General features: G+C 39.4%; 1 protein-coding gene across 4 annotated transcripts in view; it reads left to right on the forward strand.

The window, feature by feature from the left end:
• FCHSD2 (FCH and double SH3 domains 2) overlaps positions 1-19,010 on the forward strand; it is a 230,251-nt gene that overhangs the window by 126,497 nt on the left and 84,744 nt on the right. For all 4 annotated transcript variants that reach the window (XM_084628660.1, XM_084628659.1, XM_084628661.1 and 1 more), the window contains 3 exons: positions 3,578-3,711; positions 7,639-7,693; positions 8,089-8,217. In XM_084628660.1, the coding sequence (XP_084484786.1) occupies positions 3,578-3,711; positions 7,639-7,693; positions 8,089-8,217 (318 nt within the window). The remainder of the gene's footprint in view (positions 1-3,577; positions 3,712-7,638; positions 7,694-8,088; positions 8,218-19,010) is intronic.

A 19,010-nucleotide genomic window follows, 5' to 3' on the forward strand; every position in this document is an offset into this window, starting at 1 on the left:
TACTTTTTGTATCGCTCAGAATAATCATCTACTATGGAGCATAATTAAATATTTTCGTAACAAAATTAATGTTTTAAACAGTGCAAGTGAGAGTAAAGTACAGCATAATTTGCTGGGAGCCAATTGTTTTCTTGGATTTCCAAACAGAGTTAAACACACAGTTGTTCTTATGATATTTCTGACTTCTGTCCTGGTTAAAAAACCTAGTGAATTTCAGCCCTGGAGCAGGTAAAGCACTTCTGATACCATACTGGAAGGCATCAAAGTAAACTTCAACTTGAAACAGTGACACTTGAGATGCTGTCTTGTCTACCACATATTTTCCCCCAAGCTTCTACCTGATAATGGGGCCCTCAACAAGAAACTTCACCTCAGCTTTTTCTGGGTCCTGATCATGCTAAATTAGGGCAACTGCAGGCAACTTCAAATAAAAGTTTGTAAAGTTTAATAGTTAGAAGGTTAGATGCAGGAGTCTCAAAGACATATAGGCAGAGGTAAAAATCATTGATACAGAGAAAATGAAACAAAAACACACATCTCTTCCCAAATGTAAACACAGTTTTTGCATGTTTGAATTAGTCTGTAACTAGAGGAAATCATATTGTATCTAGTGAGGATACAGTTAGTTACATTGGCTTCATTAAACCTCCAGAAGAGGCAGTTTGAGATGCTGATTAAGTACCTTTGCCTTTTTGTTTTTCAGTTCCTCTGAGATTACATAATATTACAGTGTCAGATTTTAACTTAGATAAAGTCATTTTTCATTACTCTTCAAAGATTTTCTCTAGGATTTCTGGGCAGTAAAGTTCAAATACATATTAAAATCAAACAATTTTTTAAAAGTATACAACTCCCCGCCTCCCCGCCCCCCCAAAAAACCACACCCAAACCAAACAAATGCTTTTGGAGTTCTTTCTCCTGTGGAGTTTTTACTCTTCAGCAATAAAGGCCCCTTACACATTCTATACTTCATTTTATTTTTATATGTATCTATATAGGTATAAACATGGTCAAGTCTTACATATTTGCATTTTGATTTAAATATTTTAAAGAAAAACTGCCTATGTAAGGGTCTAGTCACATTAACCCTAATCATTATTGCAATAAAATCCCAGTAGTCTAAAATAATCATTCAGACGTTGTGCCAGCCAGCCACCTACAAAAGTTCCTCCTCCTCCCTTTCATCATACCGGGGTGTCCGCCCTCAGCGCTCTCCATAAATTCTATCAATCTTATATTAAGTCCTGTACTTCATTGGTCTGCTCATTTGAGGTGATAATTTTAATCTGAACAGACTAGATTTTCATTTCCGCTAGCCAGAAGGAAATCTCAGGTTATTAGTGGGAGAACAGGTTTCTGTTAAGAAGGGATAAATTAAAAATCCCTTGCTAGGCACTTGAATTCTCCACAGATTTTGAAGAGAGAATTGTACATATCCTGGGATTTTTGTTGCTGTTGGATATTTTCTCTTGAACTGATAGAACTTTTTCCTTACACCCATATTCAGTGCAGATTTCAACCAGAAAGGAAGTTGAGTTTAAAAACTGCCAGTACTGAGAGGAGGGTGGTATAATTTGACGAAACTTTATACTAGGATACGTGACATTTTAACATTTAATAACTGCAGATCTTGAAAGCTGTAACAAGTAACTGTTACAGGTGACAGGCAATAGATTTTGTTTTTTTTAAATGGTTGACTGTTCTGCCTTTAACAATATGTAACTAAAGTAAGATGATTATAAAGGCTGATTATAAAGGAAAGAACATGGGTTTAGAAAACAGCCTGTTGGTAATTAGTATAGTGACAAAGGAAATGTAGAAAGCATTTGAATGCAATAATGAGTCTTAGAAAAATACATTTTTAAGATTGTCCTACTGTGGCATCAAAACTTTAATTCAGATATTAATGTTCTAACAGGTTTTTCTGCATTCAAAGGACAAGTCAGAACGTTTGCATATAAATGAGAAGATGCATAATGCTTTACTATAATAGGGTTGTTCATATAGGGTCTGATCCAAAGTCTGTTGAAACCAGTGAAAAGACTCTGAGATATCAGTGGACTTGAACCCACATACTGTAATATTTGTGTGCAAATCTTGCGTACTCGAAGTTGAACAGGTAGTTTAAACAAAAATAAAAACATGGATTTATTATGTTATGAAGCAGGATATAATTCTGGGCATTGATGTCTTCTAAGTTATTTCTGGGGCAGTATGTGTTTTCTCCCATTGAACAATTTCATTGCTATTCGTGCTGTTTTCCACACACTGTTTTCTGTCAGATTAAAATGTACATTATCAATGCTGATTATATTCTTATATTTTATCCATGCAAACAGATGAAATTTTTATTTCACCTCTCCATGAAAAGCTATGAATTTTAAGCTTGAGGTATAAAGAAAATTGCCTTTGTGCTTGACTCTAATTTCTGATTTAACCCTACATATTGGAAAGCTCTTAACATGCAGCTTGGAACAGAAAAAAAACAACCACATTTAAAATAGTATTTAACAATTCAGAATTAATCCATTGTATTTCTTTCTTGGATTCAAAGAGAGTATATTTTTTTCTCTGCTTTCAGTTTTGGGGGAAAAGGAAAGAGATTCTCAAAGTTTGCAGGTATTCTACTAGTATGATTTTTTTTGCTAACTTTTTGAAAGCAAGTTATTTCACTGTGTTCTGTCAAGTAGACTGATACTTGCACCCATCACGTATTCTGTAATGGCTTTTGTTGTAAAAATATTTTCTATACTGCAGTGCATGGTTTTAAATGAATGTCGGTTGAGTTGGGAACAAGAATGTATAGTAGGAGTATGAAATGCCTTTGTGACCTTTTAAAAATTAAGATGGAATAGAATAGTTGCATTAATTTACAGTTCTTAGTGCTACCTTTGGTGCTTATCCTCAATGTTAGAAATGATAGAGGATCGCTTAAGCTACAGAAGTACAAGTGTAGTGATGCTTATTTGCTTGAAGTCACTAGTCTCGAAGTAATTTTCCATATCCCTTCTGGCTGAAGTACCTTTGGCATTTCCATACTGCATCTAGGTTACTGCAACTACTTTCCCCATTAAGAGCTTTCAAATCTTGTAAGTATAATATTTTAAACAGAGAGACAAGGTGGGTGAGGTATGTAATGTCTTTTATTGGACTAACTTCTGTTGGTGAGAGAGACAAGCTTTCGCCCTTATACAGAGCTCTTCTTTAGGTTTTCAGAGATAAGCTTTTGAGCTCTGTGTGAGCTTGAAAACTTGTCACTCTCACCAACAGACGTTGGTCGAATAAAAGATATTACCTCACCCACCTTGTCTCTCTAGTATCCTGGGACCAATGTGGCTACAACAACACTGCATATTTTAAACATTGTGAGTTAAATAGTTGCTGATTTTTTTTAAAGAGCAATTGAGATAAAAAGATGTTGGTTCTTTGGTTTGGTTTATTTTAAAAGGTGGACTGAATCTATAGTTAACCTAGAAGAACTTATAGAGCATATGGATCTGTGCAAGATTTATTGAACAATAATAGTACAATGATATTAATTCTATTATAAGCTTGTTTGTTGTATTCTGTTTTGCAGTGTGTAGACCAGTTGACAAAGATCCAGGCTGAATTACAAGAGACAGTAAAAGATTTAGCTAAGAGCAAGAAGAAGTACTTTGAGACTGAACAGATGGCTCATGCAGTGCGGGAAAAAGCCGATATTGAGGCCAAGTATGTACTTATAATAGCAACTCTATAATTAATTATGTGTGTGTAAATATCGTATTTGTCTTAATCATTACACTCAGTTTTGTTGTAAGAGCAGGATACTAGCTCTGAATAAGCTTGTGTTGAGGTTTGCCTTACTTTGCTTTCATACATCCTTTTGATCAAGCATGCATCTTGCTTCACAGTTGAGTATTGTTCGGGAAGTGTTGTTTTGCTTTCATGAGGTTATATCTTTGAGGCTGTAGCTTTTGAATACCTCTTGTCCTGTGGAGGTAATCTTACCCTTCCTTTCACTAAAACACATAACTTGCATGTTTCCATTTTGGGCTTTGGCCTGTATTTTTCACTGCCTGTTGCAATTTTATCACTTTTTTTTTTTTAAATATCCCTCAAACTTGTTCGCCAAGAATGGCAAAGTTGTGTACATGGCATCTTTAAAAAGAAAGTAATTACCTGTTATGCATTTTTTTATAAGGTAATGTAAAAGGATGCCCACTCACTTCTCCTTAAAGTTTGAAGTATTTTCTTTTATTATTTTTCATTTTTAAGAAAAAGTTATTTAGAAAAAAATGTTCTTCGGGGAGCTCTTTCCACACAATTCAGGAACTGAAAAGTTCTGGAGGTGGTGACATACAACTGGCTGGAGGAGGTGGGAATATCATACGCTATCCACCCACTTCCTCAAAAGATCAGAGGTTGAGCTAGGGGAATTTGGCCCAGTCTCACATTGGTATTGTAAAGATTAAAATGACAGACTATCATATGGTATGCAGAAGGCCTGCTTCTGCAGGCAGATAAAATCCAATTTGCATTAGATTTGTACAAATAGTTGGCCTTGTGTATACAGTGCTGTTTTCTTCCAGTTTCTTAAATGAGCATTTTATGAAGGCTGGGAGTATAACATAAACACTATCAAATTCTAGATATCCTTTTTATACTAGAATTTACTGACATAAGTTTTCAGCTTTTCGTGTGCACATTTTGTTTTCTAATTGGAACTAGAAAGTTATCCAAAATATTGGTAGTTTGAGGGTTTTGGAAAGCTAAATTTGGATGAATGTTATAAACAACTAAATGTTGTAATGAATGTTATAAACAGCTTTATGCAATTAGTCAACTAAAAATCAAGTGTAAATCTTAGAAAAAGCAGGAAAAATGTAAAATATTTTATTTACCACAAGTAAGGGATTGTATCCTTCTCCATTTATAAATCTTACAGAAAAAAACACAGCTTGGGACAATTTAATTCACCTGGGAGTTCAGAGATGGTGCTAACTAATGTGGATACCTTTTGCAACACATTAATTTAAAAAAATAAAAATAAGAGTAACAGTACCAGAAATAAGAATAACAGTACCAACTATTAATCACTTTCAAATTGTGGGCAGTAAAAGGGCATAGTTAGAGAGCCCTCCATGAATCCAAGGATTCTTATGTTTGTGGGAAGCCCAACAGGGTTTTAATGAAGCCTGAGGCAATCTTAATTTTTTCACAGAAATCTCTCCTTAATGTAGAGTTGCCCTTGAGAGGGATTCCAGAGACCAGGGTGGGTGGAGGAAGCCAGGCTACAGCCATGTTGCCAGAGAGCTGGAAGGAGCTCCAGGGGCCCTGAAGTTGCTGTGGAAGCAGAGGGCATTCAAATTGAATGGGCAGGTCTCAATCAGATCTCCCTGGATCCTGGAGGCCAATTACATGCTCTTTCAATAGGGAGCCCAACACTCTTTGTAGAGCTTTCCTTCTTCTGCCCCCTACTTGGGGGCAGGCCCGCCGACAGCAATTCCACACCCCAGGGCCTTCCCTCAGGGGACGTGGGGCCTGGGGTGGAAGTGACAAATTCGTCACTTCTGGAACCAACCGTGCTGACCAATCGCAACTGGCTGACGGAGGCCCCCAAAGCATGAGGCCTGGAGCGGTTACCTCGATTCTCCGTGCCCTAGGGATGGTTCTGCCCAGGGCAGAACAGTCAATGGGCCCCCTAGAAAGGTCCTTCTGACATTTGGGCAGTGCTGCACCTGTGCTGGCTGGTGCCCAGCGAGCTGCTGCGCCTGAGCTGCTGAGCACGATCTTCCGGCATGGCCAGGGCTGCCACATGCCCGCCTGGCTGCCTTCACTGCTGCCGGAACCCCCCTCACACGCCTAGGAGCCCTGCGGCCCGCCCGGGGCTCCTGGCCCCTTTTAAATTGCCTGGACCCTTAGGCAATTGCGCCCTTTGCCCCCCCCCCCATCCCCATCGGCAGGCCTGCTCGGGGTGGGAGGGGTCTACGTGGCCTCGATTGGCAGCTCAGAATAGAACAGCTATTGTGTCTTGGGGATGGAGGTCTTCTTAAAACAAGTATAGAAGCTACCAGTCATTGAGGAATCCTTTTTCTTACTCTTCTGTCCTCCACCTGACACACCAAACAGTCAATATATGCCCATTGGCTTTTTGTGGTAACATTGCATCACAGTAGTTGCCAGCTTCTTTAGAATAGACTTAGGCCAGGTATAAACTAATATAGCTATATCTGCAAACCCTCCTAGTATACACAACACTTACCTTGAAAAAAGTGCTTTTGCCAGTATAGCTTATCCTGTTTTACTTTAAAGCAAAAGCCCTCTTATGCTGCCACAACCTTATATACTCTAGGGCTTTTGCCAATATTGTAACATAATTAAAAAAATTCTAGCCATCATTACTATCCCAGCTAAAGTTTCTAATGTAGACCCAGTTTCTAATATAGACTTAGTGGGAAAACTGTACTGAAGTTAAATGAGAGTTGTGGAGGTATTTATCAATAGGGATGGTATGGTTATATATCATATCATCAGAATCAAATGTAGCTAAAGTTGGTGTTTTATCAGTTTTACGTATGAAATTTTAGAAAGCTTTTTAAAAAATTGAACAAAGTTATTTTAACCAGGAATAATTTTGTCCATGGAAGGATGCTCCAGTCCTACCCAAAAAGTATGTGTAATGTTCTCTTTGTGTACAACAGTTATTTAGGGCTGTTGTTATTTACTCCATTTCAAATGCCATCTTCTTGGGTGGTATTTATGGATGCTTGTTGCTCATAAAGTGAGATAAAACACAAGGTAAAATTTACAGTTATTGGATAATGTTTTATTTCTGAGAACATTGGTTGTTTTGACCTCTTCAGGGTTAATATGTTTTCAGAAAGCTTAGCTATCATCTGATTTAAAGCATTAGTTCATAGTGTCTGTTTCACAATTTTTTTTCTCCCTGTAGTATAAACAGAATAATGTTTCAGAATTCAAGTGTTCATGATTTTAGTTAAGTTTTCCTTCATACCTCATTGCAAATAAGCCTGATGTTCTTAAGATGCTTGTATGGGTTCTGGCATTTTTTTAAATGATTAACCTGGAAAAAACAAACAAACTGATTCCTACCCTCTGATCAAAGTTTCAAAATTAGTCTAACATCTGCTTTTAAAAAATTCTTTGTGGGCAGACCTCACTCAACCTTACCTGAATTGATTGCTGGTGATTTTACATTGCTACCCCATTAGAAGGCAAGTAGCTCAAGTTTGCAACCCTGGCTATCAAATGGAAGACTTTCAAATAGCCAATAAGCAACAAACAACAAAAGAACTTTGAGAGTTCCTGTTGCAACCAGAGCTTTCTGCCGTGTTGTATTTAATCATTGTTTGAAAATTAGTGTAAGACTGAGCAAAACATTTCAGAATATGCAGTGAAGATAGCTGATTATGCAAATGAGCTTGTTCAATGTGTGTAACCACTTCCTAAAACCCTTAATTTTTACTCTTGAATATAAAAATAAAATGTTTAGCCTAAAAAATTGCTATTGAATTATTTTACTGCATTTATTTAACCCCAAAGGAAACCTCCCACTTATCAGATAGGGACATAAATAGGCTATCTGTCCCAGAGACAACTTCTGATATTAATCTATTCTATTGACTTTTAATACAGGTCCAAGCTTAGTCTTTTTCAGTCAAGGATAAGCTTACAGAAGGCAAGTGTAAAGGTGAGTTTAAAAATAAATTATCTACTCACTAAAACTATAGTAAAGCATTATGTCACTTTCATGGGACACATAACTAATGTTATCTTGAAATCTAGAAAGGCCTCATGTTTTATCAGGCATACTGTCTTTAAAATGACTGACCAGTTGGTACAGAATGTTTCCCCATAATCAAGTACAAGCACATGATGGATCTGTTCAGCCATTCACAAATTTGTGCTGGAATTTTGCCTAATAAAAATTGTATAAAGTATATGTACAAATAATAGAAATATTCTTCAAAGCAGCAACAAATATAACAACCCATCTAAAGCCATATATATTTTAATGCTTTGTTCATAGTATAAAAGTACAAAATCAGCTGCCTTATATTTTGATTTCCTTTTTTTAAAATATAGTTAAAAGCACGACGGTCCGAGTGTAATTCAAAGGCTACCCATGCAAGGAATGACTACCTTCTCACTTTAGCAGCTGCTAATGCACACCAGGATCGCTACTATCAGACGGACTTAGTGAACATTATGAAGGTAAGGGAGCTAATGTAGTTTGATTTTCATTATCGGGGTGGGGATGAGGATTCATGAGATACAAATATTGTTTTCATGAAATACATATGTTGACATCCATGTACTTTTATCCAAATATACCAGGGTAGGTCACAATATTAACCCTCCTCTATGTTCCTGATCACCATCAACCCCAAAATAAGAGAATTTGGTAACGCCCTTTCCATTCCACTAGTCTCTCTGGAGACTGTTAAACAGAAGCTACTAGAGTTAGACATTTTAAATCATCAGGTCCAGATAACTTGCATCCAAGAGTTTTAAAAGAGCTGGCAGAGGAGTTTGCTGAATGATTAATGTTAATTTTCAAAAAGTTGCGGAGTACTGCATACGTTCCAGAAGACTGGAAGAAATCTAGTGTTGTGCCAGTATTTAAAAAGGGTAAACAGGATAACCTGGTAATTATAGGCCTGTCAGTCTGATATTAATCCCTGGCAAGATAATGGAGTGGCTGATACGGAACTCAATTAACAAAGAATTAAATGAGGGTAATATAATTAATGCCAATCAACATGGCTTTATGGAAAATAGATCCTGTCAAACTAAATTGATACCTCTTTGATAAGATTATAAATTTGGTTGATAAAGGTAATAGTGTTGTTGTAATATTCTTAAACTTCTGTCAGGCATTTGACTTGGTACTACATGATATTTTTATTAATAAACTACAACTATATAAAATTAACAAAGCACACATAAAATTGATTAAAAACTGGCTAGCTGACAGGTCTCAAAATGTAAGAGAAAATGGAAAATCATTATTGATCGGGTATGTTTCCAGTGTTATCAGTGAATGGAAGAAAACAAAATCATCACTGATAAAAATTGGGAAAGTGGTAAATAATGAAGAGGACAGGTTACTGATTCAGAGCATCCTGGATCGCTTGGTATATATCTAGGAACAAAGAATATAGACTATACTTATAGAATAGGGGCTTCTATTCTGGGAAGCAGTGACTCTGAAACAAAGATTTGGGGGTGGTGATGGATTATCAACTAAATACTAGCTGTCAGTGTGACTCTGTGGCCAAACAAGCTAATGCAATCCTGGGATGCATAAACAGAGTCTCTGTTTGACACTGTTGCGACTAGTTCTGGAATACTGTGTCCAGTTCTGGTATCCACAAATTCAAGAAGGATGTTGATAAATTGAAAGGATTCAGAGCAGAGAAGTAAGAATGATTAAAAGATTAGAAAGTATGCCTTATAGTGATAGACTCAAAGAGCTCAATCTATTTAGTTTAACAAAGATAATATTAAGGGATGAATTGTTTACAGTCTGTAAGTATCTACATGGGGAACAAATATTTAATAATGGACTCTTCAGTCCAGCAGAGAAAAGTATAACACATCTGGAAATGTGTTATATCTGGAAATAAGGGGCACATGGTGTATTCTACATCACTGATGATTTTTAAATCAAGATCGGATTTTTTTAAAAGATCATAGAATCATAGAAATGGAAGGGACCTCGAGAGGTCATGTAGTCCAGTCCCCTGCACTCAGGACAGGACTCAGTATTATCTAGACCATTCCTCACAGGTGTTTGTCCAACCTGCTCTTAAAAATCTGCAATGACAGAGATTCCACAACCTCCCTAGGCAATTTATTCCAGTGCTTAACCACTCTGACAGTTAGGAAGTTTTTCCTAATGTCCAACCTAAACCGCCTTTGCTGCAATTTAAGCCCGTCGCTTTTTGTCCAATCCTCAGAGGTTAGAGATATGCTCGAGCAATTATTTTGGGGAAGTTCTATGGCCTGTGTTACACAAGAGGTCAGACTAGATTATCACAATGGTCCCTTCTGGCCTCAATCTATGAATCTCTATAATTTTTTTCCTTTCCTAGCTAAGTTTCCAATCTCCATTGCTATGGGACGTAATGTTCATAGTTTGCTTTTAAAAGGGTACCTCTTGGATATGACAGTAATAAAAAAAATTGGCAGGTATTTATCTTTTACGAAAACATTAATGATTAGACCTTTGTTGTCTCAAGTGGAAATTAAATACATATTGTCTATTAGACATCCAGGAAAAGCTACCAGAGTAAACACACCTGTGGGCTATGTCACAAATATCAGCAGTCTCCAACAGGCACACCAAGTACATCCAGATTTGAGAACTGACCTGATGACACAAAATAATATGAATCATTACTAATCCTATGTAATCTAAAATATTATCCATGTTCTATTTTGTATGCTTCAACTACTAGTATATTGTCTGTATGAATTTAACAAATGGCATTTTTGTACACTTTGTTTATTTGGGGAAAGTTTAATCTTTAGATTTTAAAAAAAAATCGCACAAAAATTCAAAACACTTAACTGAGCCATCTATTGTTTCTTTTTTAAAGTAGGGCTTCTAAGAGTGGGGAAAACTCACTAGTTGGCCATCCTCATTCTATTGTGAGTTTTTTTAAATGCAAAGGGTCTTATATGCTCTTTTTCTAGCAGAGATATTTTTAAAAAGCAGTATTCAGGTATAAAAATAGTTCATATTTGGTTTAATGTTTGTTGCTTTGGAATTTGTCTTTGGATTTGGCTAATAGCCGTCCTGTGCCTACTCTATCTGATGTTTACACATTTTCTATTTATATTATTCTAAAATGGTATAAATTTCCAATGTTTTAACCAAATGGATACACTTTACAAATGAAAAATGGCTTGAAAATGTTTGTTCATTATACGTTATTTCTATGTAAGAATGTAAAGCTTGTAGCTTATTTGGAAATGTTTCAAAAACTGCAGTTCTTTTGGTGTGTGATACTGGCTTTTTGTGTGTTTTTAGCTTTAATCAGTTTATTGTTTCCAGAATAAGAATTTGCACTGTGTATTTTTAGTGTTGGGACAGTGGTCTACTTATCTATTTCACAGTGCACTCATTTGATGTGCTTGGCTGGAATACATCCAATCTGTTGTCCTCAGTGCTGACGGCTGCTGACTCACAGTTTTTATAGTCGTTACTGTAGAACTCTGTGCAACTCCCATTGCAGTGACCTTGCAGTTTCTGAAGCTTTATCGTGCTGCTTTGAAAACTTGCTGTTTTGTTCTTGTTTTTTTTATGAAATCAGTTTCATATGTTAGTCGGTAGAGCTGTAAAATAAATGGCCAGTTATCTTTGCTATTTATTTACATTTATTCCATTCATTTATATTTATTTTGAATTACCATGCATAGTTTTGTCTACTGAGAATGTCAATAATTAAGTCATACCATTCTGAATATGGCAGCTCAAGATGTAATTTTAAATGTTTTTAAATGCATGTTTTTATATTTAGTCTTTCAATGTATGTAATGTACCTGTCAGAGATCTCTAGATGCACATACAATTTGACACACAAATTTCATAAAATAAATACATTTTTAGCTTAAGCTTGCTACAAAGATATACAAATGATTGTTAGTGAAAGCACCGTGTGTAATTATGCTTGTTTCTTCTTTGTGTTAGAAGCACCAGTAAGGATTGAGGAGCTTATGTACTAGCCATTGTACAAAGATATTGAAACACATACAGTACTACCTGCCATGAAGAGTTTACACATTTAAAGACAAGAGGAAAGTAGATGTCACAAATGAAAAGAGAGAATGGGAACATTTATATGTATGACTCTGAATCACTGAATATTTTCTTTTTAATTGCTACAAAATTACAAGTGTTTTTAAAAAAGCTAGGTGGTTATGCTCTAGAATCTAATGTTTAATATTTTTTTTTAAAAAAAAATTAGCCTCTGGCCCTTAAAAGTGTGAACTGAATGTCAACTGATGACAGTAATGTGTACCTGAGTCTGCCAACAGCCTGCAAAGTATCTCATTCATCTCACTGGGTATTAATAATGAAATTTGATGAAAAAAATTAAATGCCAATATTAAGGGCTTATCATTTAAGTAGAAATATCAGGCTAATGTTACATGTAGTGGCAGAGATGGGGATGGGGTGGTGGTATAACTAGTAGCTTTCAATAGATAGTGAACAAGAAATTTAATCCTCCTTCTTCAACGTTAGAATCAGTTGTACACCAAAGAAAAGACAGTGGGCCGCCACAGGGCCCACTGCAAAGCTAAGTTGCTCAGGCTTTGGTTTCAGCCTGAGGTGACGGGGCTCAGGGCCCCAGCCTTCAGCCCCATGCAGTGGGGCTTCGGCTTTCTGCCCTGGGTCCCAGCGAATCTAATGCTGGTCATGCTTAGAGGCCCCCCTGAAACCTGCTCATGGCTCCCCAGGGGGTCCCGGACCGCTGGTTGAGAACCACCGCTCTGTATTATTAGAGTGAACACGATTCCAATTTGTTTAAATGGAAGACAAAAAATGTATATTTTTTTTTTATAAATTCCATTTCACTTTTAAGATTAATTTCTTTTCCAGGGAATCGTTTTGTATAAAATCTTATCTGTCTTTTTACCACTGGTTAACAAGATTTTAGCAAAGCTTTTGATACAGTCTCCCACAGTATTCTTGCCAGGAAATTAAAGAAATGAGGATTGGATGAATGGACTATAAGCTGGATAGAAAGCTGGATAGATTGCCAGGGTCAACGGCTCGATGTCTAGTTGGCAGCCTGTATCAAGCGGAGTGCCCCAGGGGTTGGTCCTGGGGCCGGTTTTGTTCAACATCTTTATTAATGAACTGGATGATGGGATTAATTGCACCTTCAGCAAATTCACAGATAACACTAAGCTGGGGAGATAGGTAGATACACTGGAGGGTAGGGATAGGGTCCAAGTGACCTAGACAAATCTGATGAGGTTCAACAGGGACAAGTACAGAGTCCTGCACTTAAGAAGGAAGAATCCCAGGTACCGCTACAGGCTGGGGACCGGCTGGCTAAGCAGCAGTTCTGCAGAAAAGGACTTGGGGATTACAGTGGACAAGAAGCTGGATATGAGTCAGCAGTGTGCCCTTGTTGCCAAGAAGGCCAACAACATATTGGACTGTATTAGTAGTAGCACTGCCAGCAGATCGAGGGAAGTGGTTATTCCCCTCTATTCAGCACTGGTAAGGCCATACCTGGAGTACTGCATCCAGTTTTGGTCCCCCACTGCAGAAGGGATGTGGACAAATTGGAGAGAGTCCAGCCGAGGGCAACAAAAATGATTAAGGGGGCTGGAGCACATGACTTATGAGGAGAGGCTGAGGGAACTGAGGTTATTTAGTCTGCAGAAGAGAAGAGTGAGGGGGGATTTGATAGCAGCCTTCAACTACCTGAAGGGGGGTTCCAAAGAGGCTGGAGCTTGGCTGTTCTCAGTGGTGGCAGATGACAGAATGAGGTGTAATGGTCTCAAGTTGCAGTGGAGGAGGTCTAGGTTGGATATTAGGAAACACTATTTCACTGGGAGTGTGGTGAAGCATTGGAATGGGTTTCCTAGGGAGGTGGTGGAATCTCCATCCTTAGAGGTTTTTAAGGCCCAGCTTGACAAAGCCCTGGCTGGGATGCTTTAGTTGGTGTTGGTCCTGCTTTGAGCAGGGGATTGGATTAGACGACCTCCTGAAGTCTCTTCCAACCCTAATCTTCTATGATTCTGAGATTACCAGGCTAATCTGCACACATTGCTGATTAAGCAATGAATCCATTGTTTGCTCATTCAAAAATAAGCAACGGCAAGAGAGGGATACGCCTTTTACTGTTAAAGGTGAACTGACTGCTACCTGTTGCTGTGAAAAATTCTGAAATAAACGTTGCTGTGGCAGTTGGCGTAAGCTAAATAAAAATGTTCATTCGCACGATGTCTCCCATCACTCCTGTGAGGTACAGGGAAACAGAGACATGGAGTGGTTAAGTGAGTTCATGCAGTCACACAAGTTTCTGACAACTATGAACAGAATTAAGATGTCATGTCTCCTAGTCCTGTGCCTAACCACAAGATTATCCCTAATAAGAATAGTTTTTTTTCAAAACACAGTTTATATAAAACTTCTTGAGAGTCAGTGGACAAGTCAGTAAGTCTTCGGTTAAGATCCTTATTAAAGTAGATAGTTATTAAACGTTGGCTGTTGTGACAGGGTCAGGTCAGATGGCTACAAAAGAGTGGTCGAAGGTAGATACATTAGTTCCAGGTTAAGCAGGTCCCTTTTTCCTGGGTAAAATAACAGGGACTATTCCAGAACACTCTGGAACTTTCTAGAACTAATTAAGGCAGGCAGGCTAATTAGGACACCTGTAGCCAATTGGGAAGCTGCTAGAATTAATTAAGGCCCATCAGGACACCTGGTTTAAAAAGACTCACACTCCAGTTAGTGAGGTGCACGCAAGGAGCTGAGTGAGAGGGCGCGCTGCTGGAGGACTGAGGAGTACAAATGCTATCTGGCATCAGGAGGACGGTCCTGTGGTGAGGATACAGAAGGTGTTGGGAGGAGGCCATGGGGAAGTAGCCCAGGGAGTTGTAGCTGTCACACAAGTGTTACACAAAACGCTATAGACAGCTGTGATCCACAGGGTCCTGGGCTGGAACCCGGAGTAGAGGGCAGGCCTGGGTTCCCCCAACTCCCTCTTGGGGATACAGGAGGAGTTGACTTGGACTGTGGGTCCCACCAAAGGGGAAGGTCCCTGGCTAGGTGGACCAACAGAGACTGTGAGGATTGTTCTCCTTCCTTTGCCCCATGCTGGCCAGTGATGAGGTTATCTGAGTGAACGGCAGATTTGAGCCACGAAAGTGGCCAAACTGAGGGCTACTGTGAATCTCTGAGGCGAGAAAATCCGCCAATAAGCGCAGGACCCACCAAAGTAGAGGAGGAACTTTGTCACACTGTACATATTTTCATTGTAGTGCGCATTTTCTTCGTATTGCAAGTCACAAAGGGGTAATCTTTTGTTACCTTGCATCATGGACTGGAGTCACAGCTCTCACTAACATTTAATGGGCCTTGCATATTTAAGACAGTATGCAGAGTGCTGGAAATACACCCCCTAAAACTGTTCTCCTTATGGTTATGAAGAAACATCAGAGTGCTTCTAAGTCCTTCTTGCTTGAATCTTTTTTCAGTATCCTATTTGTAATTTTTTATGCTTCATGGCTGTCTTCTGGCCTGTTCTCCCCGTTATACTTCAATACTGGTGAGTAAGATGTTTAGCATATAGATATCATTAAGAAGAGATTTTGGTCCTTCCACATTTTTCTATGTCAGACCCAAAGGTCCAGGGGCAACACCATCCCTCCCTATGCTGTGTTTTGTCCTAGCTGACATTGCACCTTATATTTCACGTGGGTGCTTTTTCAGCTCTGGTGCATTCCTCCAGGATGTGAGAAGAAAGGAAAACCACAGAACACCGCTTCCGGGAGAAACCAGGGCACCAGCACCCACCACATGGACACCACACAACATTTGAACATCATCGGTTTATCTAGACTACCCCTCGCTGGAGCTGAATTGTTTGTACTCTCTCAGGCCCCACCACCAAACCTGATACAATGCTAACGTGTAGAACTAGAAAAATTCTTCCACTGACTCCACGTCAAAGAATTCTTTCATAATGACAACACTACTCACAATTACTACACCCCAGCTGACAATTATAAGAAAAAAAATCATCTGACTGGACCCCACAGAGTGGAAAAACCACGTTCTTGATCATTACATTGATTGCTTCGGGCAAAAAATTGGCTGTGAAATTCTTAACAAACATCACATCCACCACAATCTTTCAGCAAGTGTGAAGATTTGATCTCTACAGAAAAACAGGAAATATTCCAATATAACTTAAAAATCAGAGACATGGTAAATTATTTATAACTCACTGTTTGTAGAACTCTTAGAGCTTATAAATTTCTGCCTAAATTTCTCCTTCTTACCCCTTTTAAACTTTTTTTTCCTATGTTTTGGATGGACTAACAAACGGGTTATCATCAAACATACTCGATGGGGATCTGTGACGGGGTGTGCATACCCCGCACTAGACAAGATAGGGTTAATCTCACGTTATGGACAGTGGAAGTCCTGCCCCTCACACTGTGCTGGGCATGCTCCAACTGCTGCCTCAGTATAAAAGGGAGCAGACCAACTCATTCTAGACTGACTGCTGAGGAGGAAGGACACTTGGTGGAGACTCCAGCCCAGAGCTGCCTCAGCCTCTGAGTGCAGGAACCAGAGATTGCAAGGCCCAGACTGCAGACCTGTTGCCTGTGGCCGGCCGACTGGAGTCGGGATCCCAGCCAGCTACCTTCGCTGAGGAGCTCTGCACCCCGATGACTAACAGACCCCAGCTTTAGGACACACGGTAGGAAGTGTCCCAGAGAGGCAGGGTCAGTGGTATCTCCCACCTGAGGAGAGTCAGCATGTTGTGGTAGGTTCCCCGCTGGCTGGGTGGTGACCACACTCACCACAGGGAGGGTCCATGTCCCCCTGCCCCATCCCCACCACTCTGGGTGGCGGCCCCTTATTCTGGCCCTTTGGCTGCACAGCCTTGACATCAAGGGCAGTTGTACTGACTCTGGTCATTGGGCCAAACAGTCCTGAGCCCAAGGGCAGTTGGATTGACTCTAGTCATTAGGCCACAGAGCCCTGATCCCCAGAGCAGCCATACTGACTTGGGCCATTGGGCTGTACAGCCCTGACTCCAAGGGCAGTTGTATAGACTCTGGCCGCTAGGCCATGCGGCCCCGAACAAAAGGGTATCTATATTGACTCTGGCCATTAGGCATCATTGCCCTGCATCCAAGGGCAGCTATCTTGACTCCGGCCACTGAGCCATGCTGCTTCCAGACTAGGGATAGTCTGGTAGACTGTAGTCATGGTGGTATCACAACTCCAACCCTCCCGAAAAGAGGACGGGGGGGTGCATACCACACAACAGGATCCTACCCTGATATAAATCTTTCCTGAACCCCCACTTACAGCCTTCAAACAACACTCCAGCCTTTCCAAGCTTATCATCAGACACAAGCTCCCCACTGACTAGGACACATCAACTCAAAGCATCACCAGATCCTGCCAGTTAGTCTCTAAGGTGCCACAAGTACTCCTTTTCTTTTTGCAAAACCTGTAGTGTATCTCCACTGCTACAGTGATCAACACCCCGCACAACACACCTTTCAAGATTCATGGTTCCTAGACATGCATATCACAACATGAGGTATACCTCATCCATTGCACTAAATGTCCCAATAACAACTACATACGTGAAACCAATCACTATGCTCTCAAATGGACACTCACAGGAAAAAGATAAGATAAAAACACCCTATCACCTGTGAAAAGAAAAGGAGTACTTGTGGTACCTTAGAGACTAACCAATTTATTTGAGCATGAGCTTTCGTGAGCTACAGCTCACTTCATCGGATGCATCCTATCACCTGTGGTGAACATTTCACAAAGCCATCTGACCTTTCAGTCCTCATCCTCAAAGGAAACCTGCACAACACTATCAAAAGATGAGCCTGGGAGCTTAAATTCATAACTCTGCTAGACACTAAAATCATGGACTGAACAGAGATACTAGAATTATGGCTTATTACAACAGTCTGTAACCCACTAGCCCTGCACCCTTTTGATCTATGACCACAGAGGTGTTAATGGGCCATTCCACTTTGAATGGTCCCTTAGAATATGCGTTAACTACCTACATGAAACAATCTGTTCCACCTTGTGTATCTTTCCCAGACCTGAAGAAGTGAATACCCTTGTAAGCTATTTTACTCTTTTAAAAAAAATTGCTCAGAATGTGTGCCTCATTCACAGAAGATGGCTTTTGAATGCTTCTGTTTTAAAGTAAGGTCTTTAAATAAGAACTGCCTTAAAAGTGCAAAAGCATATTGGAAACAAGATTGGGAATAGATCTACAATAGAGTCATGAGTCATATTACAGAATATAAGAACAGCCATATTGAGTCAAACCAGTGGTCCATATAGGCCAGTATCCTGTCTACCAACAGTGGACCGTGCCAGATGCATCAGAGGGAATGAACAGAAAAGGACTCTTTTGAGCGATGTATCACCAGTCATCCAGTCCCAGCTTCTGGCAGTTGGTGATTTAGGGACACCAGGAGCCTGGGGTTGTGTCCCTGACCGTCTTAGCTAATAGCCATTGATGGACCTATCCTCCATGAATTTATCTCATTCTTTTTTTGAACCCAGTTATACTTGAGACCTTCACAACATCCCCTGCCAACGAGTTCCACAGGATGAGTGTGCATTGCATGAGGAAGTATTTCCTTATGTTTGTTTTAAACCTGCTGCCTATTAATTTCATTGAGAGACCACTGTTTCTTGTGTTATGTGAAGGGGTAAATAACATTTCTCCTCTTATGGAAGCTGTTCTGTATTAGTAATCATTTTTGTTTTCCTTCTCTGCATCTTTTCCAATTCTAATATATCTTTTTTGAGATGGGGTGACTAAAATTGCATGCAGTGTTCAAGGGGTGGGTTCAAGGTACTATATGGATTTTTATATAGTAGCATTTTGCTATTTCCTGTTTTATCTCTCTTTTTCCCTAATGGTTCCTAACATTATTTGCTTTTTTGACTGTGGCTGCACATTGAACAGATGTTTTCAGATAACTCTCCAAGATGATTCCAAGATCTATCTTTTGTATGTATAGGTGGGATTATTGTTTCCAATGTGCATTACTTTACACTTACAAGATCCAATTTTATCTCCCATTTCATTGCCCAGTCACCCAATTTAGTGAGATCCCTTTGTAACTCTTCGCAGTCAGCTTTGAACTTAACTATCTTGAGTAATTTTGTATCATCTGCAAACTTTGCCACCTCACTGTTCAGTCCCTTTTCCAGATCATTTATGAATATATTGAACAGCACAGATCCTTGG

This window comes from Lepidochelys olivacea (assembly GCF_965140295.1).
Source record: "Lepidochelys olivacea isolate rLepOli2 genome assembly, chromosome: 1".
NCBI lineage: Eukaryota > Metazoa > Chordata > Testudines > Cheloniidae > Lepidochelys > Lepidochelys olivacea.